General features: G+C 51.9%; 1 protein-coding gene across 1 annotated transcript in view; it reads right to left on the bottom strand.

Moving 5' to 3' along the window:
• Window positions 1–23,282, bottom strand: part of SLCO2A1 (solute carrier organic anion transporter family member 2A1) — a 78,092-nt gene that overhangs the window by 27,225 nt on the left and 27,585 nt on the right. The window contains exons 2-3 of the mRNA XM_030873450.3: window positions 15,074–15,211; window positions 8,502–8,664 (exon numbers count right to left, since the gene is read on the bottom strand). Coding sequence (XP_030729310.2) covers window positions 8,502–8,664; window positions 15,074–15,211 — 301 coding nt within the window. The remainder of the gene's footprint in view (window positions 1–8,501; window positions 8,665–15,073; window positions 15,212–23,282) is intronic.

Below are 23,282 nucleotides of genomic sequence, written 5' to 3'. Positions count from 1 at the left end.
GGGACGCGGGTTCGTGCCCCGGTCCGGGAGGATCCCACGTGCCGCGGAGCGGCTGGGCCCGTGAGCCATGGCCGTTGAGCCTGCGCGTCCGGAGCCTGTGCTCTGCAACGGGAGAGGCCACAACAGTGAGGGGCCCGCGTACCGCAAAAAAAAAAGAAGACAGTGATGGAGTGAGAAGACCTGTATCAGGACCCATTGGCAGAACTGTGGGGCTCAGCTTTCTGCAGCCCACCCCACCCCTCTCCTCCCTGGAGCAGAAGAGCTCGGGCCACGTGAAGGAGAGAGCAACCTCTCCCCGCTCCTCAGGCGTTCCAGCAAAGGCCCCACACCCAGTCCTCTCCTTGGACTTAGAGAAGCTCACCACCCTCCTTCTCCCACCTGCCCACCATCAGATCCTGTGATATGGTCAGAGAAACGCCTGCTTCTTCCAGCTACCACAGACTCGGGGGCCACCCACCTCCGCCTTGAGGGGCCTGGGTAAGGGAGGGAGGGGGGTATGTTTGAACTGGCTGTCAGTCTGTTTCTCATCTTCCCTGAGGCCCACTTCTGGAAGGCTCAAGTTTGTCAGAGCACATTCTTCTTCCCACAAGACACCAGAGGTCTAGCCGTGCCAGTTTTCACAGGGCTAACTAGAAACAATTCAGGACCTCTCCCCTCCTCCAGCTACCCCCCCACCAGCCCAGATGCACGCCAGTCAACCCTCTGACTCATCCCACAATTTACATACGCAGAATTTCAGCTCTTATTTCTGAACCCCTCCGTGGGTTTGCAAAGTGGGGACGCGGTGGCAGGAAGGGCTACCTCCTTGGAATGGGACCCACGGAGATGGGTGAAGCTGGGCAGACTAAGGCCTGGCCTCTCCATTGTTCAAGGACACACGTTCCAGGTGCGGCCAGGCTGAGGCCAGCGGGCTGTCAAGGGTCTAATAAGAGGTCTCTGCACAAAGATCCAGCGCTGGGGCCAAGAGAGAACCCTAGAAGGATTGAGCAACATAGGAAGGCTGTGGCGAGTGGGCTTGCCTTTGAGTAGTGCTTCTTGTCTGGTAGAGGAAAGGGAGAATTGTGCCAGGAAACAAGAGGGCAGCACCTTGAAAGCCACCCATTACCTCCCTGCTCGGAAGGGGGCACCGTTTGCGAGTGAGTAGGGCCAAATGAGGAGGAGGTTAGCAAGGCCCAAACCTCAGAAGCGACCCATAGAGAACAATAGAGAAAGGCAGCGGTGTTTCCAGAGAGTATTCTGGAAGCGTGGCCAAAATGCCAAGCCTCGAGCTATCAGCAAACTCCTGGAACCTCATTCAGAATGTTCCACTCTGAAAGACCTATTTCCTCATCCTCCCAAATTCGGCCACTCAACAGTTCTTCCCGAAATTCTGGCCACGCCCACCGGCAGGCCTGGAACAGGCTGTCCCGAACTTACCCATGATTGAGATCTCAAAGTCATTTATAAAGTGACCTGTTTTCATATCAGAAGTGATTGGGTCTCCATGGAGTTCACAAAGCCTTGTCAGTCCATCGTGCCCCTGTGATAACATGTGTTCTCTTCCAACCAGACTAAGCCTCCACTTAGAAAATGATTTCTATGGGCACGTGCATTCTGACTTTTATTTTGGGAAACTAGGAGAGCATATCCTTCTGCACTAGCTGGGGGTTGACAGCTGGTGGAGCAGTGCAAGGAATTCATATTTTGAAGTCAGACAGACCGGGTTCAAATCTTGGTTCCACTGCTCACCGGTCAGGGAACTCTCAGAATCTTAGTCTCTTCATCTCCAAAACAGATACAGATAATCATACCTACCTTGTAACATTCTTATTCAGATGAAAATGAATAACAATGTCATAACCTGGGATATAGTGATTTAAACAGATGAGGGAGATGGCGGAACCCTGGAGACAGGCATTATGGCCCAGGTTTTTAAGGACTTGGGGACTGGATCCAGAAACTCAGAGATAAGTAAGATCAGCGCTGGTCACTAGCAACGGATGGATGTAATAGAGGGGTTGAGGGCAAGTGGGTTGCTTGCAAGGATTCACATCCATGCAGGAAAAGAGTGAGCTTAGGTGAGTGGAAGAAGAGGGATCCCCTGCTCTGATCTCAAGACTGACTTTCCGAGACTGAGACTGAGGCTGGACGCCCCTTCCACACCGCCACCCTGGCACTAGAGGGGCCTTGGGGAAATGCCTACTTGTATTGAGGAGGCCATGTGGCGAGTGAGCTGGGCATGAGAGGGCAGGTCCACTGTGCGCTGTGTGACAGGCTGGGCACCACGCTGCTGGCAAGGGGCTTGCCTCAGCCCCACCCTACCCCCCTCCCCGCACACACGCCCGCCCCTGAGGAACTGCCACCAGGCCTCGGAAAGAGGCATCACCCAGCTCAGCTCATCATCAACACTGTTTCTTAGTGGATAGGAGGGAAGCAAGACACACCCGAGGCAACAGGATGGCAGCTCAGAGCCATTTAATTTTACTATTCAAACAGAATGTGCACCCCCCAGTTGGGAGTGAAGCAGAACTTATTGTTCACAGATTTATTAACAGGCTAATGAGGAGCAATTTGAAGGGGGAAATAAAAAAAAGGGGATTAGCTGAGCCAACATGAGTTCATCAAGAGTCAGTCCTGCCAAGCCAAGCTCATTTCCTTTGTTAATGGGGCTCCCAGACTGGCAGGAAGCCAGAACACGGTGTTACTTGAGTGGAGGAAGCCTTCTGACAAAGCCTGTCATGATATCCTGACAGATATCCAGACCAGAGGTGGACACGCGGCTGAGTCCTCGAGGGAGAACTGCTCAAGGCGTGCCCAATGCAGGCGTGGATGGGCCAGTGTGACCTGGGAGACACCACGCAGCACCGCTGTCCCGGACCTGGGGACAGCTGAGAGCAGCTGACAGATTTGTGAAGGACATGATGAATGGTGTGAAGCCGGTGGCAATGGCAAATAAGACAGTCCAAAGGCTGAAAATTCAAAATGAGATCCCAGGCTACGAGGAGGGGCTCCAGCCAAAGGGATTGAATCTTCTGGAGTCAGCTGCGGCTGCTGTACCAAAGAATCATAGCCTGGGAGGCTCACACACAGCGGAATTATTTCTCACAGTTCTGGAGGCAGGAAGTCCAAAATCGGGGTGCCAGCCTGGTGGGGCTCTGGTGAGAGCCAGACTGCTGACTTCCCGCTGCACCCTCACGGGTGCAGACAGCTCTCTGGCCTCTTCTACAGGGCCACGAATCCCAACACGGGGCTCCACTTCCATGACCTCCCCGCCTCCAAATACCTGACTTATCTTTGCCGTCTCCCCCTTTAGATCTCTGAGCCTCACATCCCGTGACGGTGGCCAATCCAAGCTCTGAATCCTCAAAAGTCCTTTTGTTCCTGAGAGAAAGAAACTGCTTCTGCTGGTTTCCTGCCTCATGGTGTGGGTCGCTCGCTGCCCGAATGTGCCTGCTGGTTCCCTAGTCAAGCCTTTGGGCCACAGGAGGTGTCTGGGCACAGCAGCCTCGAGTGTGGCAAGAAGAGCAGAAGCTGCTCCCTGTGTCCTCTGGGGGTCCTTGGGGGCCCAAGGCCTCAGGCAGGAGGCATCAATGGTTTCTTCAAACCACAGTGCCCCAGGGGACAGGGGCTGGCACCCTGCTTCTGTGGGGCTATCCCCGACCCCCTGACTGTTTTTCTGGGGCAACCATAGCCACTGGAATAGTAACCAGCCTTCCTTTTCCACCCTGGCTGATGACTTTCCCCAGGAGACCCTCCCTGCTGCCTTGGGTGGGCCCAGGACACAGAGTCCACCAGGGGTCCCTGGGATGCCGCTCTCCCCAGAGGAGCAGGACGCAGGACGCAGCCTGGCCCCTAGGCGTCCCTCCTCTCCTCACCAGACATGGAGCAGGCCTGCAGCCCCCAGCCTCACCCCTGAGCAAGGGAAGTGAGGAACAAGCCTCCAGGGGAGGGGGAGTCACCCCCAGGTCTCTCCTGGGGCCAGGGCTGGAGACCCAGAACAAGGGATCCCGCCTCCAGGCCAGCCAGGGTGGGTCGTGACTCTCCCACAAGACAAACGTTAAGAGAGCCTGACAGGCAAACGCTCTCAGGTCAGCCGCTGGGGCCATGCCTTGGAGATGCCCGTTCTCCGCGGCCCCAGCTCCTTCCCCGGCCTTCCCCTGACACGCAACACAGCAGCCTGGTGTCTGCTGTCATTTCTCCACACGCGTTTGTCTTCTTTCCTATACTGTGTGTTGAAAATGTGTCCCACATCAGTCTTGTTAGCTTAGCTGTGCTCATCCGTTCAGGGCTGTTTCCCTCTCAGTTGACTTGATAATACCCATGTGTTTTGTGACGCGCCCCCCCTGCTGCTTTCCCCCCCTTTTCAGGTTAAACAGATCCAGCTGGCAGGGCCATGCACCTCCCGCTCGACCGTCCACCCACTCTCCGCCCCCAGCACACCCATGCTCCCCCCGCCTCCCTAGGCACCTCCACCCTAACAGCGGCCCTGCTGCCCCCTCGTCCGTCCCCGCCTCCACCTCCACACCCACGCAGACCCCACACCTTCCACCCCCCCCTCCACTGCTGGCCACCTCCTCACAGAGGAACGCCTCCCTCACACACACTCACACTTCCCCCGCAGACACACTCCCTTCCCCCACAGTTCCCAGCAGGTCCCTCTGGCACCACGGCTGGGTTCTCCCCGCTGAACTGCCCTGAGCTCAGGGCCCCTGAACGGCTCCCCCAGTGGAAGGACCCTGCGTGGCACTGGGGTTCTGCTCCAGGCCGGCGTGTCCTCCACCGAGGAAGGGGCGCCGTCACTCAGGAGCCCGAGGCTCCCGTCCCCAGGCCTGCCCACCACCCTCCTGCCCAGGGACGCCTCTGATGAACGGAAGTGCGTGAGGGACTGGCAACTTCATGAGCAGAGGACTGGAAAGCCACTCTTCCCTTTCTTTTTTTGACTGCTCCAAAAATACATCAGACTCCCCCCTGCCCTGCTCCTCCCACAGGAAGCCCCTCCTGTGTGCATCCATCGTCTGGGTGGGGCTGACTTCCCTCTGGACTTGGCTCAGGACCTCTCACAGGTTACACCTACTCCTACCAGACACTTGTTTCCGAAGCCCCTGCTCTTGTCTCCCGGGAGAACTGGTCTCGGGTTGGCCTGTTTCCCCCCTATCCAAACCTCTCTGAGCCTTCCAGAAGTGGTCTTAGAGGCTCTGGCTTGGTGGCTAGGCTTTTCTCGAAAGGCGCCAGGCGTATTTCCGGACCCCACTGACATTTAGAAAATCTAAACATTCATAAATGTCTGCATGGCCTTTTTAAAATTAGCCATGAGTTGTTAAAGGTCTCTGTGATTCCCACAGTATTCAGCTCCTCTTTAATTTTTTTCCCTGAAATACAGAGTTACTTTTCATTTCCCACATTCATTTCTGGAGCAGCTTTGCTCCAAGGGGAAAGAGTCAGCCGTCAACACATGATAATAGGTCTGGGGGTCATTGCTCATGAGGAAGAGATTTCAAATACCGCATCAAGGGCAGGCAAAGAGAAATGTGCTGAACAGCTAACACGGGCGAAGCACTTTACCTATACTATGTAGTTTTAATTTTGCCCTCGGAACACACTGAAAGTGGAGGTGTTATTGTTCCCACTTTACAGATGAAGAAACTGAGGTTCAGAAAGATGAACAGCAGCTTGCCTCAGCAGACTTAGCACCTAAATGGCTGAGCTGGGATCTGAATGTCTATGCTCTCTCTACCCAGCATACCAGGTGACTCCCACTGAAGGGTCTGGGAATAGAGCAGAACAGCAGCCTATGCTTCAACCAAGAGAAATCCTATGCCTCACACGTAAAGGCGCAGCAAGGACTACACCAAGGAAGGGGCCCCGCTCCGGCTAGAGCAGAGGACAGCCGTACAGTGAGGACCAGGGAGAAGCTGCCTTCAGATGCCCGCAGGACGCCCAGCGCGTTGGCTGTGAGCTGTCAGACTCTCCAGAGGAAGCAGGCGCTTCCTCATTTGGGACCCTAGTTATCCAGCATATTACACGTATTGTTCCCAGCACCGCTTGTTATAAAAGCCGCCGCTTAATGGTTACCGCATGTGCCAGCCCCTTGGCTAAATTCAGAGCATGCATCCTTCGGCCTTCGCAGCCCTGCGGGGGAGGGTCCATTTTATACAGGTAGGAACTGAGACTCAGCTGCGGAGGAAGTGGCCCAAGGCCATGCTGTTAGGGGGTTTCAAAGTCCAGCTTCAGATCCCGGACCGTCCAGATTCATGACATGATTCAGGGTGGCGCGTTTAATGAGATTTGTGTGTGCCTGATGGCCCTGCATAATTTAAAACTGAAGTTCCCATAGGAATACATTTGAAGTAAGAGTCGTATTTCAAACTTTTCCCACGAAGTGAGATTTTATGAATATTTTTGTTTGCACATATTAGCATAGCACATGCCCCCGCTGTACGGGCACCCACAGCTCCAGCTAGATCCCAAGGATGTGGCTCCTGGGCCAAAGTCCTCCTTATCCCAACCCCCTGGCACTGGGAAGATGCCCTGAAGGTAGCCCAGCCCTGAGCACTTGCAGCTGCTGCTCTGATTCCAGCCAGCGTAAAGGAGACTGTGTCCTATCGTTGCAAATAGAATTTACACAAACAACAAAGCTCACGCTCCTGGACAGCGATTCCTCCCTGCAGGCTGGCAGGCGCGCTGTGGTCCCTCTCACAGTCCCCTTCTTCCCTCTCTCAGTGGAGGTGGGCTAAGAGCACTGAGGCAGAGAGTGTGCCTCAGAGCAGGGAGGATGGTGGTGGAAAGGACCCAAGACGCCCGCCCATCCCTAACAAGGAGCAGAGTGATTGCTTTCAGAGGCCCGCAGGTCTCCAGCCACGCTCTGTGGTGGCTGCTCTGCGTGATGCAAATGCCCCTGGTATTTGGCCCAGGCTGGGGGAGCCAGCCCCCAGGCTAAGCAGGCCATGGTGTGTGGCGCCTAGCAGGATGCCCTCCCCGAAGCCTGGCCCCAGCACCCCAGGTTCCCTTGCTGGTTTCATTAGCCCAGTCTTCATGCTGACGGGGAAGGGCAGGGACCATGTGTCTGGAGCAGGCTTGGCACATGGCTCTCTGAGGTGGCCAGCAACTCCTGACTCTCCTTCAGAGCTGGCCTCAGACCCCTTGTCTAGACCGAGGGGGAGAAAGAGCTTAGACCCCTAAGCTTGGGTCTGTCTTCCTCCTGGGCCTATTTGAAGCAAGACTCAGGCTTAAAGAGTCCAAATAGATCCAAGGCCACAGTGAATTTATGGTAATCATCAGTGATCAGTCTACTGGTGATTACAAGGGAGGTGGGGAAAAGATTCCCAACCCAACAAACATTTCATCATTACACATCACTGTTCCTCCATTCTTTTTCCATTCCAGCTACCCACCTCCCCACTGTAGGTCTCACAGCCTATAAAGCATTCCTGTTTGGCATTCTAAGTGACTCCCCTCTTGGATCTGATCTGCATATATGACTAAAAACAAGCCTGGTATTTAAGCGAACAGGAATCAGCTACCCCTCCGCGCATCCCCGGGTGGCCCGGCTATCCTCAGACATCTTCAACTCCAATACAGCAGACCGACAATAAGCATTTAGGGGCTGGGCCTCTCACTTGCTGCTCCTCACAAAACCACTGCCACATACCATATCCCTTAAAACAAGTACAAATTGATCCCACGCCAATACATTATCATAAAATTGGCTCCAAAGCAGTGATGTTCCCAGGGTGCCAAGTAAATGCAAATACAAAACCACCCTTGGGGCTATTTCCTACCCAGACCACACAAAATTTCCACAGGGGGAAAAAAAATCCCACTGCCAATGACCACACCATCAAACATTATAGAACATAAAGGAAACACTCCACCATAAACAAGAGCAGGCAGACACAGAATGTGGGAGGATGAGCAATCTCAAAATTTGCACTAATAAAACAATCCAAAAAGGACTATAAAATAAATACATTTAAAATAGTTGAAGAAACTAAAATGAAAATAGAAATCATAAGGAAATACCAAGAAACCATGAAAATAGGGCAGATAGATTTGAAAACCTATTTGAAAATAATGCTAAAGGATGTACTTCAGGAAAAAGGAAGTTAAATCAACAAAGGTGGGTGAAATGCAAGAAGCAACGGTGAGCAAAGAAACCAGTAAACTTGTGGGTAAATATAAATAAGTACTGAACTATTTATAAATAACAACTGTATTAATAATAACCACTGGGAGGAGGGTAAAGACAGGCAGAGCTAAAATATAGTCAACAATAACATGGAAGATGGGAGAGTATGCTGGGCATCCAAACATCCCAGGATCCCACCAAAAGCACAGGAGGATTGAGCCAGAGTCTCACAAAGTTGGTTGGGGTGCTTCTGGGGCAATGGATACCACTCTGGGCTATGCTGTCCTCTCCCAACAGAAAGTTTCTTCAGCTTTTCTCCCCAGAGCGTATCTGAAAGTCAGAACCTACAGAATCATGTACCCTCATCCCCTTGAAGCAAGAGTGGGAGGCCACTTACCCATGCTGGTCATGGTGTATTGGTAAGGTTCTGAGAGGAAGTGTGGGAGGGTGAGGACAAAGGCCCCCGAAGCCAGGAGGAGACCCCCCATGCCGATCAGACGCGGACGGTGCACCCGGCTGCCAAAGTAGCTGACAAAGATGATGAGGATGGCGTTGCTGATCTGCAGAGAGAGCAGAGGAGCCAGTGAGACCAGAGGCTCTGTCCTCACCCACCCACAGAGTGGACCTGACCGTCACAGCAGAGAGGCAAGAAGCTGCCTGGTGTCGCCCAAGGGCCCAGGCAGAGCTGTGATGCCAGCTTTGCCGGGAGGGCCAAGCATGCAGTTTCAGCTTTCCCCTGTTGTCAGAAACCCTTCCCAGCCTCAGCCTTCTAGACCAGACCAAGAGAAGTATCTAGAGACCATGGGAAGCTCAACCATTAGGACCAAAGCTTTGGGGGCCAAATTCAAGAAAGCTTCCTATTCTGGCTGGCTCCTAGGAACAGTACGTGTTCCCTAACTAAACTCCCTAAGGACTGAGTTCATAGTCAGAATAACCACCAAGCAACCTTCACTATCTCATTTCATCATGCAACAAGTCGCATGTTTGCAGACGACACAATTGGGGCTCAGAATATTAAGTAACTTGCCATGTCCATGAGGTCAGGAGGCGGCTCAAACAAGGACTGCCTGAGTTTAAAGGGCCCCGCCTTAACTACAGTGGTCTACTGCCCCTTGGAGAAGTGAGTTTCTGCCCCAGCAGCTCTGCTCCTAATCGGCTCTGGCCCTCCCTGGGTTGGCTTCCACCTCTGTGAATGAGGGATGAGGGCTAAAGCGCCCTAAGTCCCTTCCCGGGTGGAAACACCAGTAACTCATGTTCCTGGTGCTCCCTGGAAAGTGTGCTCTCTGAGCCCCACCCAGAGCCAAAGAGGGGAACCGAAGGCCCCAGCTTGGGGAGCAGGGTCTTAAATGGTAAAACGGGTGCTGGCAGATCTTCTGACCTCGACTCCATCCAAAGAGATGGTCCTCTGCCCCAGAAGGTGAGTCCACCTGAACCAGAGGAGCCCTGGATGTCAGCACTCATAACCCCTACCCTGTCCACACCACAGTCTCCTTCCGGCTGTTAAAGCAGGTGTCCCTGTCTCGGGAAATAGGGACCAGAGTCTTGGTATGTGGCTCTTGCCAAGATTGTCAATGACCTCCTCATTGCCAAGTCCGCTGGCCAATTCTCAGTTCTCTTCTCACTTGATCTCTCAGCACCATTTGATTCAGTTGACTGTTTCTGCCTTCCCGAAACACTCCTTTCGCTAAGTTTCCATGACATCATGTTCTCCTAGTTTGCTGCCCCTGGTTGCTCCTTCTCAGTCTTCTTGGCTGGCTCCTCTTCGCCTCCCTGATCTCTCAACTCTCAGAGCTCAGTCCCCATACCTCTGCTCTTGTCTTGGGAGCTCAGCCAGTCCTACGGCTTTCCTTGTTCTGTATGCGCTTCTGATTCCCACAGGCCCGGCGCATCCCAGAGCTCATTCCTCACCTTCCACCCAAAATCTGGTGCCCCCCTCCCCAGTCCTCCTCCTCTCAGTAGACGGCACCTCACCCTATGAGTGGCTCAAGCAAAACGTCTGCGCATCATCCTCGACTGCCCTTTCACACCGACATCCAACCACCAGCAAATCCCATTGGCCGGGCCCTCAATGGAAGCCAACCACTTCTCACCACCTCCACCACTACCACCTGGTCTCAGCCACCATGGCACCCTTCTGAGCTTTGCCTTCTACCCACTGCCACTCTTGCCTCAGAGCCCTCTATTCTCCTCCTAGCGGCCAGAGTGGTCCTGCTGAAATGTCAGACCGTGTTCCCTCTGCCCAAATCCGATACGGGAACAAAAACAAAGTCAGTCCCAGAGCCTCTGAAGCCCTGAGGAGCCTGTCCCCTTCCCCTTCACTGCTCCGACCTGCTCTCCTTCTGTCCCCCCCACTTCCTCCACCCCAGCCACTCTGCCTCTTGCTGCTCCCTCATCTTACATGTCTGCGGGGGGCTCCCTTCTCAACGAGCCCTACTTTAGATCTCTGCTCAGGTCGAACCTTCTCATTAAGGCCTTCTCTGAAAAAGAAGGGGGTCGGGTGGGTGAAATGGGTGAAGGGCGTCAAAAGTACACACTTCCAGTTATAAAATAAGCAGGTCCTGGGATGTCACATACAGCATGGCGACTATAGTTAATAACCCTGTACTGTATATTTGAAAGTTGCTAAGAGAATAGATCTTGCAAGTTCTCATCACAAGAAAAAAACTTGAACCATGTGAGGTACTGGTTGTTAGCTAGACACTGTGGTGATCGTTTTGCAATATATACTTATCTCGAACCATTATGTCGTACACCTGGACAGCTAATATAAAGTTAAATATCCATGATATCTTAATTAAAAAGGAGTTATTTTAAATATAACTTATATTTGTAATAATTAACAGAAATAAATTATAATATATTAAAATATATTTATAATTTAAATATAATTCAAAGAATAAAGTTATTTAAAATGTAACCACCGTGCCCCTCCACGATTTTATTTCTATAAATAAATGTCATATTTATCAGTAGAATGATATATATGAGCAGAGATTTTTGTCTGTCTGTTCATTCCTGTCTCCCCAGCACCTAGAATGGTGTCTGACACATAGCTGGTGTAAATGGTAAGTTTTTTCAAGAAGAGGACACGATTGCCCAGAGACCCCTCCTGTGTGGCCAAGAGTAAGAATGGTTTATGACACACAGAGAAAGGGGATGTGAAGGTGGGTGAGGAGGCAGCCTAGTCTGATCGGGAAAGACGTGGTTCTAGGACATTCTGAAACCAGCACCTGGAAACAAAGCTTTATCCTTATGCTTCCTAGATTTCATTCCGTTTTTGTTTCCCCATCATTTTGCATGAAATGATTGTAAATGTCAGACCATATCAGCTAAGCTAACTGAGGCTGACTTGAAAAGGTCTGGGAGAGGGACGGGAGAGGGCCCCGAAGGGACCCAGGGAGGAAGGATTGGGGGGTGTCCCACCCCATCCACCTGGAGCGGCCCTTCCTGCGCTCCCCCCAGGGCCTGGGCTGGCTTCTAGGAAGGAAGCTGGGCCTCTACAGCTGTTACGGCTGATGCTGGCTTAAGACCTTGGTTCCCAAACTTTCCTTCAGCTGTGGCTTTCCTTTGAAAAAAATTATTTTCCCTAATATTAAAAAAAAAAGAAGAGCTGTTCTAGCTGAGGAGAATAGGGCCTCTGCAGCCTGGGCCTCAGCCCCTCGGCCCGGAAATGGCCCCTAAAACAACTCTGTGGACTTCGTGTTAGAGCATCTGAAGGTTATCACACAGCCCATTTGTAACACATCCCTGCCCATGCCTCAAACCAAAGGGGCCCAGGGCAAACTGATGGGGGGCATTAAGGGTGGCTGACTGCATCTGCTCAGCCCTGGCCGTGGGTGGGCCAGGGAAGCCGCTACTTCACCGGGCTGGATGCCCCACGTCTTCCCTGCCAGCCAAGCCCTCCTCCTGCCGCTGGCTTGTTACACCCAGCCCTGGTCTCCCCTTCTCCTCACCCTCTGAACCCCAGCGAGACTGGGTCCAGCGTGAAGGCTCCCGTCTCCTGGAAGCTGGCTGCACACTCCAGGCATCCAGATGGGCTCGCCTTCCCCTCCACCAGGCCTGGCTGGTTCTTTTCTCACACCCCTCAGGCTTCTGATAGGCAGCCGCCTTGTGGTCTGCGGTGCTGCCAAATCCTGCCTTTTCTTCCTTTGCAGCACTGCCGGGGTCCTCTTCTCCCCCAGCCGCTCAGGCCTGGTTGTGACAGCCGCCCAGCCATCTGACTTCGGGATACACTGTCCCTCAACTCAAGTGTCTACCAGGCACCTCTTCCAGAGGGTTCCTCTTCACGAGACTGTGCACCCGGGCCTGGCTCTGCTCAAGAAGCCAGGCCAGTCCCCTACTGACCCCCCCAAAAGCTGGGAGCCTCGAGCTTGAACATGAAGCCCCCCTCTGATTTGGCTGCTCTCTGCTCTTCCGGTAAGACTCCTACTTTCTTACTCAGTCTGTTTCTAAATGCTTCGGTCAGAATCAACGGGATTGTAGAAAGCCCTTTGGCTGAGTTCCTCTCCTCCACACAATCACCCATCCACTCCCCCTCAACACACACAGATACACACACACACACACACAGATACACACACAGACGCACACAGATACACACACACACACACACAGATACACACACAGACGCACACAGATACAGAAATACAGACAGACAGACACACGGATACACACACAGTCTCAGATCACAGATACACATATATAGTCATGCACACAGACACGCACAAATACTGAGACACACAGAGAAACAGATATACACACAGACACACATTTTCCCACTAAGCACACACACAAGATTGTTAGGTTCAAGGAATTAACTTTCTTATGATGTTTGCCTCAAACCATGCCCATAGGCATGTTCTAAAACCTGACTGTTGAAAAGCTCATCTAAGTTTAGAAAAGAGAAAATTTAATGGGTGAATTATTTTCATTTTTTATTGAACTATAACCTGGGGAAATATTTTGCCCCTTATTTGCCTAATCAGTCTCCTGCCACAGACACACGGATACACACACAGTCTCACATGTCCCAGCTAGCTACTCCCTGACCCTTGAAAAATCCAGTTGTTCCTGGGCCCACATCTTTGTTCCAAGCATGGGAAAAATAAAAATGAAAATTTAACCATCAAAGATCATAGATTCAACTATCATGTGAGCCATAGTGGAAGAGAGGATTAGCCTACACACCAGCTCTGATATTGATTAGTAGATGTGCCTAGAACACTGTGTTGAGAAGGATTCAGAGTCTGGACTCAGCAGAAAAGAAGACTGCAGTTGATTAGTGATGTCTGCCAGGGTCACGGGATAGGACTGTGATGACACAAATGTCAGAGATTTGTTTTTCTTGTGTCCTTCGTGAATGAAGACAACATGTGCCAGAAGCATTATCAAAGTCACAGGCCAACACATAGAAGGGTGCATTTTGTGTGAGTGGTGCCAGGTCCCTGTCCTGTAAGAGAGCACAGCCTATGTGGAGGGGAAGACCCCCGTCACTGGGCATCACCAGGAAGCTCAAGACACAGATGCACAATCAGGTAGACAGAGGCATACGTATGCACGTGTATACACATACATTAAAACACACGGACACAGACACACATCCAGAAAGCAGTGAAGGCATCCACGTGGGCCTGGGGGTTCAGAGGAGGGGGTTTGAGGCCCATGAGGCCAGCAGGCATGACTGATGGGCCTCAGGGCTGTACGTGTGCAAGTACGTGCACGTCACAGGGTGGAGGAACAGTCCATGGGGAGGAGGAGTGCGTGGCGACCGTCAGACGGACCTGGGCTCCCATCCTGGCTGCACTACACACGTGTGCGGCCACTGGGATGGGGGTAGACTTTCTGCTGCCAGCTTCCTGTCTGGAAGACGTGACTGTGAAGAGAGCCTCCTCCGAGGACGGCAGGGGGATCTAGCACAGGCGTGGCGGAGAGGGCTCCTGAGGGGCACTGCCGTGTGGGCCGTGGAGGGCGCAGGAGTCAAGGGGAAAGGGGCGTTTCCAGCAGGGAGCAGGCTGTGCGATGGGGAGACTGGAAGGTGGGGGTTGGGGGACGTTGGAACACTTCCCACCTTCTTTACAGCCCATTCCAGAAGCTGTCTGGGGAGCCCAGACTCTACTGGGTCCGTTGTTGGCCTGAATTTCGCTATGTCAAGGGAAGATCTAATTGCATCTGGGCTCCTGGGAGGGGGAGGCCAAGACCTCCATCCCAGAACAGTGGGCCCTGTGGGAAGAAAAGACAGGAGCCAGGCCCAGGGCCCATCTCCTCACCTGGAGCCGACGATGCTGCAGCCGCGATGCAGGGGCTTGCGGCCTTCCCTGCCCCTTTCTCCCTGGCTTCCAGTGACTCCTAGCTGACCCTGCCCTCTGACCTCTCACCCTGGCCTCTTGGCCCACCCTATCTTCCTCTAACTTTGATGTGCCATCAGTGAGGGACAGTGTAAACTCCACGTGGCTGGGAGGTCATAGACCTCTGACCTTGCCTGGCAGTCAGGGCCTTTGAGCAGCTCTGTCTCCTGTTGCCCTCCTAAGACAGGAGCTGCCAGCCTGGGGCTGCTTCCCTAGCTGCATGCCTGGGGCTCGTCTTCCCCTGGACCGGGGATGGGCAGAGGCCACATAACCTTGTGGATGGTCACAGAACTCAATTAGAGGCACAGAGTTTGGAGGCAGCAGGCCTGCACACCTGGCACAAGCTGCTGCCCTTGCTGAGCCCTGGTGCCCTCAGCTGTCAGCAGGGAGGAGCAGAGTACCTGCTCGCAGGGCTGCTGTGAGGAGGTCAGGTGCCTCCAGAGGCTCTCAGCTCAGCACCTGGTGCAGGGCAGCCTTGGGAAATGTAGCTGGCTGTCTCCATCCCCCAAGGGTCCAACCCCGCCCCCCCCCACCCCGTTCTTCTGCTCCTCCCAAGGCCCTTCCTGGATGCCATGATCAGGGTGGTGCACAAGTGGGGTCTGATGGACTACAGCATCCTGCTTACCTCATTCAAGCTGGAAATGAGACCTGAGGAAGAACTGGAGAGGCCAAAGCGCTTCTCAATGGTGGTGAGGCTGCTCTTGAAGTAGGCGCTATACAGGAGCTGGCAGAGCTGCAGCAGGCCATGGCACAGCACGAACACCTGGGGAGGAGACCTGGATGGTGAGGCCTCTGGACAGTGAGCCCTGACCACCCACCTTGGCCCTCCATTCGGGGGCACAGAGGCCCAGCAGCCTGGCCCCGCTCCCCTGTTAGTTGGGAACACTTTCTCCATCAGGTGGTCCTAGGGTGAAATGTCATCATCCTCGGACCAGTTTCACCCACAGCCTTAGTCAACACATGTGAACCATTCCCATCATTCCTGCCATTCTTGTCACATTATCATCAATGGCAGGAAAACCACAGGGTTGAAGAAGCATCCCTGAGGGAAAGGCCTGACTCATCAGCCATGGCCCAGGGCATTCAGCACCTGGAATTGTTCTCTGACAGCTCTGCCCTCCCTCCTGTGTCCTGTGAGGGCTGAGGGCCACATTCATGTCACTCCCAGGGGCACAAACAAGCCAGGGGTCACACTGCTCCATTCCTCTTGACCTGCCTTCCGTTCTCCTCCCTCCATCAACACCCATCCTCCCAGGCCCACCTCTCACACCCCAGTGAGGCTCCAGGATGGGCTTTCACACTAGCCCATTTGAACGAAAACACTAGCCAAGCTTGTTACCACCTCTCATACGGGGTATCTGTGACTGTGCCGGCTCCTCTCCTGAGTGGATGATGAGGGCCTGGAGAAGGCATCCCACCCTGCCCCATATGCCTTGTCCTGTGGGTATGAGTAAATGTGACAAGTAAATGTGGTTGATGGGGAGGGTGGAGAGGGCTTGTGGTATCTAGAGTCGGCTGCAGGCCGAGCTCTCCTGGGTCCTTGGCTATTGGGCTGAGAGCAGGCTCAGAGCTCAGAGCCCAGAGCCCCACATCCTGAGCCCCCTGGAATTGCCCCTTCTGGAGATTCACTTTTCCTCCAGGGAAGGGTGGGGTGCCATTATGTTTCGTAGTCTGCCAAAGCTCTTCCCTTAATTGAAGGGCTGGCATCTCAGGAGAGCAACTGGGGCTCCACCTTCATTTCCGTTTCCTTGTAAAGCCAAGCCAGCTCCTCCGCAGGGGCCCGGCTCCAGGCTGTGGGATCAGAGCTGACCTCCCCTCTCCTACCTGTCAAGGCAGAGCCTTTGTGAGGCCAGCGTGCAGCCCTAGTTGCCTGCCCGTGCATCCAAATCCAAGGAGGTCATCAGGCCACAAAAGCAGACACACCTGTCCGAACCACCAGCCCCCTGACCCCGGAGCCCGCGGGGCCTCCTCACTCCTCATCAGTGGCAGAAGGAAACCTGTCCACCTGGAGTCAGGGGCAGCCTGCCACCCCTGCCCCCTTAGGGAGGCTCCACTCTGCTTCATTTCATATACTAGAATTCTTAATATTCTGTGATAAAGGTACCCTGGAAAATGATCTAGTCTCTCTTACAAATGGGGAAACAGAAGTCCAGAGAGGGAGAGGGGGAATCCTAGCGCCCCAGAGTTGGGGAAACCAAGGGCCTGCGAGGGTGGGAACTGGCCATGGCTGCTCCACTGTGTGAGAGGCAGGCCCAGAAACGGTCCCCGGCAGGCATCTCAAGTGCCTGGCACTAAGCCCACAGTGCCTGCCACATGCAGGACAGAGGCCATTTGGTCTTGGATGCCTTGCCAGATCCTCTTCTTCTGACCGTCCCCTAAAGGCTGATGCCCCCCCAGACTCTGTCTGTAGTCCCCTTCTCTGCGCACGGCACCCTTTCTGCACACACTCATTGGAAACCCCATTTGTGGTGCCCACATCTCAGACCCTCCTCCAGAATGTCCCCCAGAGCTTTTACACTCAAGTCCACCTCATTGTGTGCTGGACGTGTCCACGTGGACATTCTCAGACCCCTCAGGCTAATCGCTTCCCAAATAGGGCTCAGGGTCCTCCCCCACAAACCTCTCTAGTTTTTCATTCATTCCCCACCACCTTCACTCAGTTCCCTAAGCCAGAAACCGGGAATCCTCCTGGATGCCTGTTCGTCACTCCCTGGCATTCGGTGCCACTGCTGAGCCCTGTGATTTCACCTTGGCATCTCTTGTATTTGACTGGCCCTTCATCTCCAGATTATGCCTTGCCTCAGGCCCTCTCCCCTCTCCCCTAGATTCCTTCAGATTCCTCTCACAGATCTCCTGCCATCCCCTCAAACCTTCCATCCCACCACTCCAGAAAGAGCTTTATCAAACACCAATGAGAGCAGGTTACTCCCAAATTAATACCTCTCACTGGCTCCCCACTTCCTACAAGATATAAACCAATGCTCATGGTTGGTATCCAAGATGCTACAGGTCCTAGACCCTGCCTGCCTCTTTGGCTCCACATCCTGCCGTGGCAGATCAAGTTTCACAAAGATGGCTACACCAATATCTCCTGTCCCACATACACCTCTAACGGTGGGACAATGACATTCGTTCATCAAGAAGTGGGCTCTGTACTCCCTCCCGTTCAATATGGGCCAATTTTAGGTATTTGCTTCTAAGGAAGAGAAGGAAGAAGAAGTGATGCTCTGTGACCCCTGGAGCCAAGTCCTGAAAGTTGATAGTGAACCCCCAGCCCTTTCTCTCTTGGGACCCTTACACCCCAGACATCACACTATAAGGAAGCCCCGTCTTCCCTACTCACGGGGGGTCCACATGGTGGTGTTCCAGCCAACAATTCCAGTTAAAGTTTCAGCCTGCAGCCAGCATCAGCGGCCAGACATGTGACTGAGAGCCTTCAGAGGATTCCAGCCTCCAATGCCAAGTGGAGCAAGAGTGAGCTTCTATGGATGGCAGATCCGTGAGCAAACTAAATGTTGCCATTGATTTAAGCGCTAAGTTTAGGGCTGCTTTGTTATGCAGCACTCGAGCTAGAACACCTTGTCCTTCAAACTGCATCAAGGTCACACCACCCCACAGCACACACTCATTGTCTGCATCTTTGCTCACAATCTGCACAAAATCATCTTCCCCGCCTTTGTCTGGATAACCCTTCGCTGGTCCCCTTGCCCAGCACAGGGCTCAGGTATGTGTCAAGTTCAAGATAGCTTCCGAAAATCCCGGCACCTGATGCTGACTTCTGCGAAGAGGTATTTTGATGCCTTGGCACATGGCTGGCATTTAGGGCGACATCCAGCAGAGGATGAGGGCTGTCATAACAGCCTGGGGGAGAGACAGTGAGGGCTGAACCAATGTCCAGGGCAGTGGGGAGGTGGGCAGGGGCCGATCAGAGGCTCCTGCAGAGGTTGAGTTGACAAGGCTGTCACTGATCCCAGGTGGAAGAAAAGGGGCAGTGTTTCCAGCCTGAGGGCCAGGAACGGGGCAAGGCTGTGTGTGACGGGGGCCCACGAGGAGGAGTGTAGATGGAGAGGGTGGTCAGTGAGTTCAGGTTTGGAACACCCGAGGTTCTGAGCATAAAGCTCAGAAAAGACTGTCTCCCTCTAACCAAATTAGTAATGAATTAACAGGAGTGACTAATCTCTCCTCAGTTCCCTAGCAGTCTCAGGAGAGGAAGGTGAAGATAGTGGGGGGAAAATCTGTCTCAGATCTTTTCCTGAAAGATAAGCCTTTGCTTTTTCCAGTAAATACAAAAATCCCTTCAGATATGAGGTGGAAGACTCCACCTAGAGCCAGCGGGTGCCTCCTCATTCCAGACCCCCACACACACACCAAAGAGCCAACCACACGGCCAGCTTTCAGCCACTGCAGTCCTGTCAGGTCGGGGTGCCTTATGGGTGCCCCAGCAGAAGATGCCAGGTAAAGAGAAAGAAGTGGATGGGTGGTTCCAGCAGAGCTTTCTGGCCTGAGCCACTCAGAATCACAGCCATCTGGTCCCATCTACTGAGCTTATGTGGACAGGACCCAGGCTGCTGAAACTTACCAAGTACCCACTCCATGGCCAGCATGATATGGAGCAGCAAACACTCGACACCAGGCAGGACACCATGCGTGGACGCAGAACTCCACCCCTCGCGAGAACATGGGGCTTATGAGCATAAGCAGACGGATTGGTGGGAGAAGGAAAGGTGCGCTCATTGGGTTGCAACCCACCTCCTGCCACCACCATTTAGACAACATAGTGTTGTGGAATTTGATAGTTTGGGTTTGGGAGTCAAACAAGCCGAAGTTCACATCCTGACTGTAAGGGACGGCAAGACCTTCGGCCACGTATTTGACCCTCTGACAGCAGTTTCCGCGCTAGTGAGTGGAAGCTGTGGTAATACCTGTTCCCGCTGCCTTGTGAGGCTTGCACGAGAGAGTCTGTGTTTAAAGGCCTGGCGCCCTGCCTGGCCCACAGAGAGTGCTCCACATTCTGGGGGGATATGTAGTAAGCCCAGGCTTCCTCCACTCCCTCCTCTTGCCCAAATAATTGAACCTTTCTGTTGCTTTCACGTCTCCTGTGGCATGAAAACTCTAGGATAGAATTTCCCACAATGTCTTAGGCAGATCACCACTTGCTTGAGATGCTCCAAGTTGAAAGGATTCCCAGGAGAAAAAAGTTTGGAAAACTTTGCATGCTATAGTCCTCCCTTGCAAATATTTACAATTCGCATTAGCATATTAAAGGCTCTAAGAAAACCTTGGGTAAAGACCGTCTTAACTTTGTTTTACCCAACTTTCTCCATAGCTTCTTTAGCCATGTAACCCCCTGCATATATATAAAACAGATTCTAGCATTCTGCAGAATACAGCTTAGGGAAAGATTCCATGTCCCTTTTGAAAGAAGCTTATGGTAGAATCTGGGTCTGGAGATTTCTTCACAAAAGGAAAAGAAAATAAAGATATATTACATGGGCTGTATTATCTTTTTAAAAATAGCACACCAGCATTTTCTGTCTCCTCACTCTACTTTTTTCCTTTTTCATAGCACTTATTGCTTCCTAAAATTACATCATGCATTTGACTTCTCACTTATGGACATCTACCCCCACCAGAATGCAGACTTCACAGAGGAAAAATGATGTGTTTTTAAGATGCTACATACCTGTTGTCTGGAACAATGCCTGGTCCTTAAATGGGGCTCATTCACTGTCAAGTGAATGAATATGTCTTTAAATAGTCTAACTGATGAACCCTCTTCCAGAATATACATCCATCAGAGTACCCATTTAGGAAGCTGCAGATTTGTTCCAATGATCTGTCCTCAATCATAAATTTCCCCTTCAGCATTGCTTTTAATCAGTCTACAAGCCACAAAGTTTACAAGGTACAAAACATCATTTGTCAGTTCAGCTGCCCCACCTACTCACTTGGCTCGGCTTGAAATCGTTTTTGGATATTTCTAAACTCAAATTAAAAAGTTAAAGATTTGCATTTATGTATGAAGAGACTTTCTGGGGTGGTAGAAATATTTTATATTTTGATTGTGGTGGTATTTACACAGGTGTATGCGTTTGTCAAAACTCATCAATTATTTAAAATCTGTGCACTTTATTATATGTAAACCATACCTTAATAAAGTTGATTTAAGGATCTTTTAAAAAAGATCTGCAACCAGGAAGGTATTCAAAATAATGTTATGAGCCTTTGCAGGGAATTCCACAAACAGTTTTTAAAAAATACTGTGAGCATGGGCAATTTCATTGGAGTAGATCTGTTTATTTAAGGGGTTCACTTTGAAACCATCAAAACCCATGTAAATATCTATGTGTGTGTGTGCTAATGTAAACATCTAGGTTTGTGTGTGTGTGTGTGTGTGTGTTAAAACTATACATTTTCCCTTCGAGAAAGCTCGAAGGGAAAGTTAATGCAGGGGGAACAACATTCTTGTAGGGTGTGGTGGGCAGGAAGTTCTAAAACTTCTAACTGTTCATGTTCACAGCTCTATTCTTTTTCCAATCTTAACAAACATGAAGAGGAAGTTCGACGAGGAAGGAAGCAGGGAGATTGGAATGGTCATGAAGATCTTTCTTTAACAATGAGGACTCTTTTTACCACCTTTGCCAGAGAGCTAAGAAAGGTTGAAAAGATGCTGAGATGCCAAGTGAAGGTTCAGAGTGGGGCCCCAGGCCCCAGCCAAACTTCAGAGCTCTAAGTAAGTAAATAAGTAAGTAATCAGACCATAAGGGTAAACCATTAGGACAAGGGGTGAAACCCTCACAGCACAGGATGAATCAGAAAGGATCAAAGTCCAGCCTAGCCATAGTTTCCTCTGCTCTACACGTTCATGACCCTCTTTTCCAAACTAGACATAAGAACTATGATCTGAGGCAGCTAATTAGAGTTACAGGGACACTGGGAGAAGTTCTGCAGTGTGGACCCCACAGGGTTATTACCTGTTTAACCACTGACTCTGTTGTTAACCAACTCTGATTTCATCCACACGCATCCTGATAAAGGCAAAACTCTAGAAAATTCAGCTGATGCCTTAGGTCCACTAGGGTGTGATGTCTCTGAGTTTAATACACTTAGGGAGCCCAGGAGTGGGAAGAAAGCCATTCAGGAGCAGGAGATGGGGCTGGACTGGGACATCGGCTGTGACCTCCCAGTTTGGAACAATGCTCTGATCCATAAATGGCAGGTGTCAGCAGTCTAAATGGAACTATTCTTCGGAAGGAAGGAAGGAGGGGAGGGAGGAAGGGAGAGAAGGAAGGAAGGAAGGAAGAAAGGGGAGGGAAGGAGAGAGAGATGAAAAAGAGCTCAGGGAAACCTTAATCTCACCCTGCCCAGCAGTGCAGGGAGGGCTCAGAGGAGCGCTGAGGGCTGCTTGCAGCTCTCCTGAGTGAGCGAGGAGACTCCGAAGTGCCGCTTGCTTTAGCTCCTCCAGCTTCTACGGGTCAAAATCTGGCCCCAGGGCCCGTGCGGTTCCTCCTCTCTGGGTTGGAGCGGACTGCAGTCCAGAGGCAGGAACGGCTGGAGGCTCCCATGTCTCTGGGGCAGCACCAGAGCTGCCCAGCCATGGTGATAACCCAGCTGGGTTTGAGCCACACTGGCTTTCAGAAGCTCTTTTTCACGGTCAGCTGGAATCCCTCCTACAATCATAAATCCACTTACATTTATTTTCACTTTTTCATTTTTTTCTTTTATTTTGAATCAATGTATCATATGCACATGTTTAAAAAAAGTAATATGGAAGGGCTTGGAACGATAAGGCCAGCCCTGAGCTCAGCTGGAGCCCACCGCCAGTACTGCAGGGCAAGGACAATCAACCACCTCTGTTTTTAGTGTTTCTGTTGATTACATCCACGCATCTCAGAATAATATGCTTGCTCTGCAATTCCTTGATTTATCACTTTTGACTGTGTGCCATGATAGAGGAGCATTTAGCTCACTTATTCAGGTCCCACCTCTCTTCCTATTCCCCTCAACTTTTAATAGTTCTATCAGTATTTGTATCCTTATTGAATCACTTCACTGTGTGGCAAGCAAGCTGGGAGCCAGGAGCAGGGCTTCCGCCCTGGGGGCGAACCCGCACCAGCTGACGGCCCCTTGGTTCATGGAGAGAAGGCTACCTGTGCTTTCCCTGGGGTAAAGGGCTGCTCCGTACTAGCCCCTCGGGTTCAGCTTCACGTGTCATCTCTGCCTTCTGCCATGTCTGCCCACTCTGAATGCGCTGTTCCCCATGGCTGTGCCGAGTCCCAGGTCCACAGGCTCCCCCGCTGCCGGCCCCACCCACGCACTTAAGAGCCCACCCTCCGCCACTCTGTTCCATCCATCAACACTTCCATCTTGCTGAAGCTATTGGACCATTTCATCCACTCATAATCCCTCTCCCTTTCTTTTTTCTGTTGTTGGTCTTTACCATTTTTGAATTCATTGCTCTTATCCTAATGAGAGTGCTGGAGATGAGGGGAGACAAACGTGATGAGCCTACCATCTTGAATTATGAACCCAACCTACCTCCTGATGAGGACTCCAGGACACAAATTAACAATTCTGTCCCCACTTTTTCAATGGGAAAAAAAAGAAGTGGACTAAGTGGTCAAACCAAAAAGTGTACCCAGGCCCTTCTCCACAACCTTCCCTGCCCCACCCCCAGGACACTCATGCATCCTGACACCTCATGATTTGACTAGAATCTTCCAAAATGGTTGGCATGTCTCCAACAGAAGGCACATGGCTGGAGAGTGATGCTTGCTTGGGGTGTCTCCCCATCTCCGCTTAAATATTTCTATGTTTTTAGTGTCTCTATTCTC

Source organism: Globicephala melas, chromosome 4 (genome assembly GCF_963455315.2).
Source record: "Globicephala melas chromosome 4, mGloMel1.2, whole genome shotgun sequence".
Lineage (NCBI taxonomy): Eukaryota > Metazoa > Chordata > Mammalia > Artiodactyla > Delphinidae > Globicephala > Globicephala melas.
The sequence above is the reverse complement of the archived record's forward strand: the minus strand, read 5'-3'. Positions and strand labels throughout refer to the sequence as shown.